Source organism: Salvia splendens, chromosome 8 (genome assembly GCF_004379255.2).
Source record: "Salvia splendens isolate huo1 chromosome 8, SspV2, whole genome shotgun sequence".
Lineage (NCBI taxonomy): Eukaryota > Viridiplantae > Streptophyta > Magnoliopsida > Lamiales > Lamiaceae > Salvia > Salvia splendens.
Window position 1 is genome coordinate 22531085 of NC_056039.1, and position 8483 is coordinate 22539567.

General features: G+C 42.4%; 1 protein-coding gene across 1 annotated transcript; it reads left to right on the forward strand.

Moving 5' to 3' along the window:
* The first annotated feature begins 534 nt into the window (after positions 1–534).
* Positions 535–1974, forward strand: LOC121745917. The gene is made up of 4 exons (XM_042139863.1): positions 535–755; positions 825–1236; positions 1353–1553; positions 1879–1974. Exons 1-4 carry the CDS (start codon positions 535–537, stop codon positions 1972–1974), a joined length of 930 nt encoding a protein of 309 aa, XP_041995797.1.
* Positions 1975–8483: the final 6509 nt, after the last annotated feature.

Consider the following 8483-nt stretch of genomic DNA (forward strand, 5'->3'; position numbering starts at 1 on the left):
GGGGTATAAGGGGTAGTCTTGTGTCTCTTAATCCCAAACTGAGAACACAAGGAATCCATTTGAGAATTACAAAACTCAAGACCATTGTCTGTCCTAATCACTTTAATGGACTTTCCAGTTTGATTTTCAATGAGATTTTTCCATGGAGAAAACTTTTCACTGACCTCAGACTTATTTTTCATTAAAAAACACCAAACTTTTCTGGAGAAATCATCAATTATGGATAGAAAATAGACAGACCCTGAATGAGTTGAAACAGAGGCTGGAACCCACACATCCATGTGCAGGTATTCAATCACACTGTGACTAATATTTTCAGTAACAGGTGTAGGAAAGGACACTCTATGTTGTGTGCCCAAGACACAAGTGTCACAGAAAGGGAGGTTATTTTGAAAATCATTTTCAGAAAGTAACTCATTTTTCTTCAAAATATTTAGACCTTTCTCACTCATATGACCAAGTCTATTATGCCACAACATGGCTTTGTTAACCCTAACCAGAGTCTAGGAGGCAGAGACAGGATATAATGGCATGATGAACCTCCAACTCAAGCTCAGCAGGACCAAGAAGCTCCTAAAGGTTTGGAACAGAGAAGTCTTTGGAAACATCATCCAGAACCTAAAGGATGCAGAGCAGGCAGTGCTTGAGGCACAGATTTTATATGATAGTGACCCGACACCAGCACTTAGAGCTGAATTCAGTCGAGTGTCTGCACAGCTCATCATCACAACAAAGATGGAGGAAGAATTTTGGAGGTAAAAGGTGGCGATTAGATGGGCTGCTGATGGAGAAAGGAACTCCAAATTCTTTCATGGCTGGGTCAGACAGAAGAGAGTCAAGTCGAGGATACACACTATCGAGTTTGGGGGGCAGGCACTGACAGAGGAGACGGAGATCAGGGAATCAGCGGCAGCCTTCTTTCACCAGCTTCGGACATCGGACGTTGGGGACCTTGCAGAGCCTGACTTATCTCTCATCCATACACTTCCAGATTCAGTTGACCAGGAGGCCCTGTGTTCGCCACCGCAGGAAAAGGAGGTTAGGGATGCAGTTTTTGGGATCAGTGGTGACAGTGTGTCCGGGCCGGATGGGTTCACTTTATTGTTTTTTCAGCACTGCTGGGACACTGTGGGGAGGGATGTGATTGGAGCTGTGGCAGACTTCTTCAGTGGGGCGTTTATGCCCCAAAGCTTCACGGCAACCGTGATCGTCCTCATTCCGAAGAAGCCTAACCCGGTCATGTGGGGTATTATAGACCGATCAGCCTCTGCAATGTTACGAACAAGATCATCACAAAGATCATTGCTTCGAGACTTGCACCTTTACTTCCCCTTGTCATTGCATCAAATCAGAGTGGGTTCATCAAGGGCTGTCTGCTTAGTGACAATGCCCTTCTGGCCCAAGAGTTGATACATGACCTGGGGAAGGAGCTCTCGAGTAGAGGGAGATCGCCCAATCTGGCACTCAAGCTGGATATGGCAAAGGCGTATGATAGAGTCCAGTGGTCGTTTTTGCTCAAGGTCTTAGAAATGATGGGATTCTCAACAGCCTGGGTGAGTATGATTAGTAGATGCATCTCTTCATGCTGGTTCTCGGTCCTGGTAAATGGGGGCCCGGTAGGGTTCTTTCAGTCCTCAAGGGGGCTAAGACAAGGGGATCCCTTATCGCCCTCCCTCTTTGTGTTAGCAGCAGATTACCTTTCAAGATGTCTGGATAGACTGATCAAGGGGGATAGAGAGATGATATACAGATGCCGGAAAAAGGCCCCCATTATTCACCTCCTACGCGGATGATATAATCATATTCTCGAGGGCACATAGAGAGGCAGTGGAAAGGTTAGTTGGATGCCTGGATCACTACATTGCTGTATCTGGGCAGAAGGTGAATAATGGGAAGACACATTTTTTTTGGCGACTGAGCACATGGAGTTTGCTAGCATTGTTGAGGAGGTTGGAGGCTTTCAGTGAGAAGTGATGCCTTTCACATACCTTGGGGTCCCGATCTTGAGAGGAGCAATGAAGGCAGATCATCTTTTGCCCCTCAGGCAGAAGCTCATGGACAGAATCCACAGTTGGTCCCATCGACACCTTGCTTTTGGGGGTCGGCTTGCTTTGATTAAGAGCACCCTCGCAGCCATCCCGCTTCGCATCTTACAGGTCATGAACCCTTTGCTTGGTTTTCTGGACGAGTTGGAGCAGATTCTGGCTAGATATTTTTGGGGTACAGTTGGAGAAAAGAGGAAGCTACACTGGATTTCTTGGAGACAGATTTCCTTGCCTTTTGATGAGAGTGGCTTGGGTATTCGCCGCTTCAGGGAAGTGGCTGTGGCTTTTGGGTTCAAGCTGTGGTGGAGACTTGTAGCTCAAGATTCTCTTTGGGGTTCATGAACCAGAAGTACAGTATCCTTCCGTGTCATTTGCATACATCTCCTTGTTGGTCGCATGATAGTCCTACTTGGCGTCGTTTGCGTCGTATTTGGTCATACATGCATGAGTATATTCGTTGGTCCTTGGGTGAGGGGAAGATCAGCTTCTGGGAAGATGTTTGGCTTGGGACTAGCCCCATCCGGAGTCTGTGCATCCCATGGAATGATCCTCCTCAATCTCAGGCCGTTGCATCATATTGGCATGATCCTCCTCAATCTCAGGCCGTTACCTCCAGATGTGATAGACCAGATCAGAGCCATGTCGATCGAGTTGGGAGCGAAGGAAGTGAGGCGGTGGAGTCTGACTAGCCATGGCGAGTTCTCTGTGACCTCAGCCTGGGAAAGCATCCGGACTAGACTAACGAAGAGGGAGATTTTTGGGCTTATCTGGAACCAAGGGTTGACCCCTACCATCTCGGTGTTCATTTGGAGGTTGTTATTTGGTACGGTTCTGGTGGATGAGAAGTTGCAGAGGAGGGGGATTGAGTTAGCGTCTAGGTGTCAGTGTTGTCTGTCTCCTTCAGTCGAGTCTCTTAGTCATGTCTTTTTCTTGAGTCAGTCGGCTTTTTCTGCATGGGAGTATTTTGATGCCTGGTTTCCTTCCTCGCACACACCGATTCACACGAGCAATGATATTGCACTTAGACTAGGTCACTGGCGGAGGTCCTCTTTCCAGAGGGTTCTCGCCTTACATATTAGTTTTCTTGTACCCTGTTTGATTGCTTGGTTTTTTTGGACGGAGAGGAATGGCTGTAAGCATGGCGGTCGTCCTTTTTGTCACTCTCATGTTCTTTGGCAGGTCACTCACCACCTGCACGTGCTTGTCTTGGCCGGCAAGATCACCCCGACCTACTGGAGGGGATGTTCGCCGTCGGTTGATTTCATGCCTTTCTCTCCCAGACAACGTGTTCTGCGGTCATTCATGGTCCTATGGCATCCCCCTGATGCCCTTGGGTGAAGCTAAACACTGACGGTGCCTTCTCTACATCGACAATGGAGGCGGGGGAGGGAGGCTTGGTTCGAGGCTCTGATGGAGGACTTCTGCGTGCCTTCTATGCTCCGATAGCCGCATCATCGAGCTTTTAGGCGGAGCTATTGGCTCTGATTCGGGGGTTCGAGATGGCTATGGAGCTTTCGACACACATCTGGATTGAGCTTGACTCAGCGGCTCTGGTTACCTTGTTGTCATCTGGACAGCTTGGCGCTGCGGATTTCAGACATCACATGGCTTTGATCCGGAGTATGACTTCTCAGCCGCATGTTCGGTTCTCACACATCTACAGAGAAGGGAACCGAGCTGCTGACTTTCTTGCAGGTAGTGGGGTTCAGACCCCTGCCCTTACTTACTATGATCCAATCTCTGCGCCTCGGTATCTGAAGGCGTTGGTTAGGATGAACCAGCTGGGATATCCTAACTTCCGATTCCGATGTAGAGATGTGGGTTGATCCAGCTTCTTTGGTGGTTGGTTTTGATAATTTTCGTTTCTCCCTCGTATTTCCACTTGATAGTACGGAGGATCTCGACTTGTGGGACCTCTATTTGGCTCATTCTTGTTCTTGTTTAGATCCTAGTCACTTTTGAGCTAAGATCATGTTGTTAGAACATTTTATTTTAATACTATTTACGGGTTGGAGGTCTGCCTAAACCTCCCGCCCACAAAGGGCGTTTTTGAAAAAATAAAAATAAAAATTTTAAACACACATTACCAATGTCAAGAATTTGGCACTTCTTATCATTTGCCATAGACACAAAAGTATTTTCCATAGGTTTAACATCAGAAAACACAGATTTGAAAGGAGATATGTGATAAGTGCATCCAGAATCAATTAGCCAATCATTCTTAGTAAAAGAGCAACTCAGGGAAAAATTGACAGACAGAATATCATGAGTCATGAAGCAAACTCCTTCAGGGTCATTATTCTTAGCTAGATTAGCAATGAAATCCAGATTATTATTACTATGTTTCTGCTTCTTAGGGTTAGGACACTCCTATTTATAGTGACCAACCTCACCACAGTTAAAACATTTCCTCCTGGCCTTAGGATTCTTACTTCTAGATCTGGATCTTCCCTTCCCTTTCTTCTTTCCAAGATCATTGGAACTATTGTAATCATTACCCCCTCTGGTTTGAGATCTGCCCCTAACATTAAGGGCCTTGGACTGAGCAGATTTAAAGGCACCATGTTCTTTAATTTCAATTTCCTTAGATTTTAAAGAGCTTATACTCAGATCCAGAGGGGCACTATCCCTACCATATTTAATAGCAGCTTTAACATCATTATAAGAGTCAGGGATAGCATTCATCAAAGCAATACTAGTATACTCATCAATAGTTTTGTCTCCATATCTTTTGATGTCCTGAACAAGTTTCTAGAAAATATCAATGTTGTCATCAATGTCCTTTGAAAGATCCAGTTTAAATTTGAAAAGTTTTTCAAGCAAATACATCCTGAAGGACATTGAAGTTTCAGTATACAAAGTATCAAGTTTTTGCCAAAGCTCAGAAGCAGATGCAATAGATCCAACTTTTCTAATCACAGAATAAGAGAGATTTAAAATAATAGTTGATCTAGCTAATTCATTCATTTCAGTAATTTTATCAGCAGGTTCAGTATCAGGAATGACTCCTTCTACAGCCTTGAAAACTTTTTGCTGAATCAAAATACATTTTAGTTTCTGTTTCCAGATAACAAAATCATTTTTCCCATTGAAGGGTACAATACCAACTGGTTGTGTCATCTTTAAGAAAACTTTTACACATATAACCGTTCCAGCAATACAGAAAGAACAACACACAACCCTACTGTCACAAAAAATGGACTTAAACACCCAACACTTTGAGAGTCCACTTAAAACAGATATGTAGGGATTTCTCATGCAGAGAACACAGATGCAAGGCAAGCACAGAACAGAGCACACACACCACAGGAAAGCAAGCTCTACATAGTTCAAAGTGATTCCAGACACCACACAGAAATGGTCAGAACTGAGTTCCTCCCTATCTGTCACGTGTACCCCGGCAGGAAGATTTCCCAGTTTGCAATCACCCAATGTATGTGGGCGCAGGGGGTCACTCAAGGCGGTTAATAGTACAGGGTGGATAGGTGATTCACTCAAGACCCAGAAATAGGCTCTGGAACACACACTTTGAAGACAAGAAAAAGGAGAAAAAAAAAGAAGCAGTCAACGGAAGCAAGTAAAACGGAATTGCATCAAGAGAACATATCACAAGACAAAAGCACATAGTCCTAGACCACGGCCAGTGGTTACTACCAGAAAAAACTGCCCAATCCTAGACTAGAAAGTTGTAAGAGTTTTAGGGTTTTAGCCAATTTACCAGAGCGGATACCCTTCGTTAAGGTGTAACCGTCTTACCTCTGGGCCTATACCGGAGGTCGAGCTTTACTCTGACGAGCCCACCTCCTTAGAATTAGCGACCCGACGTGCCCAAGTGATCCCCCGTGGCTCTGATACCACTGTAGGGATCAGATCATTTAGGTTCACTAATTACCGGGACCTCTTTTTATTAGGCAAAGTTCGAGATGGCTAATCTCAGAAGTACAAGCCAAGTTACAATACCAAATATCACAAACAAGAACCAAACAGAGAATAAAAGAATTTACAGAGAACCCTAATCTATTACAAGATTATAACCACTAGCAATAGCACCGGACTTCTCACCGCAATTCACATGCACACTCACCAAACTCGTTAGTAATAAAAGGAAACAGATTCTAAACGGATCTAAACAAGAACACACTGTAAACAATGAAACATGGAACACCAAGTACAGAGGATGGCTCAGGTCGCAACCACAACTTCACAAGGGCCAAAGACCTCCTCCGTCTTATCCAACAAGTCACAAGGGAGCACCGTGGACAGAACCTAACCCCGAGCTAGGGTTACCCGATTACTACCACACAGAGTCACCCCACACGACCAATCACTCACAAACACAACCACAAGACCTCCAGAACCCTCAGGAGTCACGGATCTAAGAAAACCACCGAAGATCTTCCCAGAAACAACAAGAAGACGAACTCAACCGTTCGAACTCACAAAAATCTCCAGATCAACTCAGAGGTTGAGAGATCCCACTCGATCCTCACTATAAAACAGAGAAAAGAGTAATCAGAGAAGAAAATCGGCCAGAGTTTCAGAGAGAGAGAGGTTTCTAGAGAGAAGTCGGAGAATCGACGCAGGAGAGAGAAAGAGTGGATAGGCTTGGAATGAGATAGTGAAGAGTCAAAGAGTCGAATATAGACTCAAGAGAAAACACACCTCAAATCCAACGGCTCAGCACCGTGATCCTCGTGAAAGTGACACGTGGCAGCCATCGGGTAACTCACTTAAGTAACTGGCCAAGTCCAGAATGGATCAAGCCAACACATGTAATTGGGCCATCAATAAATCAACCCAGCCAATTTAAGCAGCAAGCCCAAATGGTCAGTCCATCATTCCACAATTCACAAATTATCTAAAAACATCTACGTGGTTATATTAATGTTTCTTTGAGTTTTTGCTATTGTGATGTATTTTGTTAACATCAGTGAAGTAAAATCATGGGTATAGTGATGTATTTTGTTAACATCAGTGAAGTAAAAACATGGGTATAGTGATGTATTTTGTTAACATCAGTGAAGTAAAAACATGGTTATAGTGATGTGTTCCAGGGTTAGAGTGATGTTTCTATGATATTTTGCTATAGTGATGTATTTTGTTAACATCAGTGAAGTAAAAACATCGTTATAGTGATGTGTTCCAGAGGTAGAGTGATGTTTCTTTGAGTTTTTGCTATAGTGATGTTTTTTGTTAACATCACTGAAGTAAAAACATGGGTATAGTGATGTATTTTGTTAACATCAGTGAAGTAAAAACATGGTTATAGTGATGTGTTCCAGGGTTAGAGTGATGTTTCTATGATATTTTGCCAATGTATTTTGTTAACATCAGAAGTAAAAATATGGTTATAGTAATATAAGGGTCTTTATTAGAGGAAAGTATTTTTGGAGTTGGGTATGGTATCCATTAAATTTCGGTGCATAAAGTAGTTAAAATATCCAATAGAATTTGATTGACACAAAATGAAACGGTAGATTAGGGTAGAAGAGAGTGAGTGGTAGTGTGAAAAGGAGAATGGACAAATTTGTTAGATTAGGTCACGACGTCTATTATTACTTTTTAAACTCTGCATATTCATCAGCAAGTTTAGATCCAAAGTGGATTCCAATTCACATTTGGAAATTGGAATTGGTTATTCATTAGCAAGTTTAGATCCAAAGTGGATTCCAATTCACATTTGGAAATTGGAATTGGTAGATTTAGTATGGAAGCGACGAAACGGTTGTAGCTATAGGATTAATTTGGAGTATTAAGATATGTGACTGAGATTTGTTCTCTAGTTATACACTTAATATTAGTTATACTTTGATCATCTCCCTATATATATATAAGGTGTGTTAAAATGACAACACCTCTTAAAGTAACACCATACAACCATTCCTAGCCAATCATTTGTACACGGGGACGAATAATCAGCTGTCATATGGCAATCATAAAAAATGCTCAAGGGTAAATTTTCTCGGCCAACAATATCCAATACACTATACAACAATTTTTCTCGGCCAGCAATATCCAATACGCTAGACAGCAATCTATAGATTGTTGTCTAGCGTTTATACTATTGCTGTGTAACGTTTTTAATATTACTGGATACGTGGTGTCATATTGTCACTTTAAAAGGTGTTGTTATTTTAACACAAATTTATATATATATATATATATATATATATATATATATATATATATATATATATATTAAAAGGGCAGGAAACTTTGTAACCTGACTCATGGAAAAAAGAGAAGAAAAATAGAAAATAGAATAAAAGGATAGGAAATGATGTAACCTGACCCTAAGAAAAGTTAGATAAATAAGGCCAAAATGGCCAAGGGTATCCCCAGGGTAAAAGTTTCATATTGTATAAAGGGAGGTTGTCTTAGTTTTGTCCCTGAGTTCACATGTCCTTCATACTTCTACATACATTATGAACTTAGAAC

What these genes read in the sequence shown, in the direction of transcription:
- LOC121745917 (XM_042139863.1), top strand. Translation starts at nt 535, where the DNA reads ATGAACCTCCAACTCAAGCTCAGCAGGACCAAGAAGCTCCTAAAGGTT. An exon ending in ATGGAGGAAGAATTTTGGAG is followed by an intron (nt 756 to 824) that starts GTAAAAGGTGGC and finishes TGGCTGGGTCAG; the next exon opens with ACAGAAGAGAGTCAAGTCGA. An exon ending in TTCCGAAGAAGCCTAACCCG is followed by an intron (nt 1,237 to 1,352) that starts GTCATGTGGGGT and finishes GCATCAAATCAG; the next exon opens with AGTGGGTTCATCAAGGGCTG.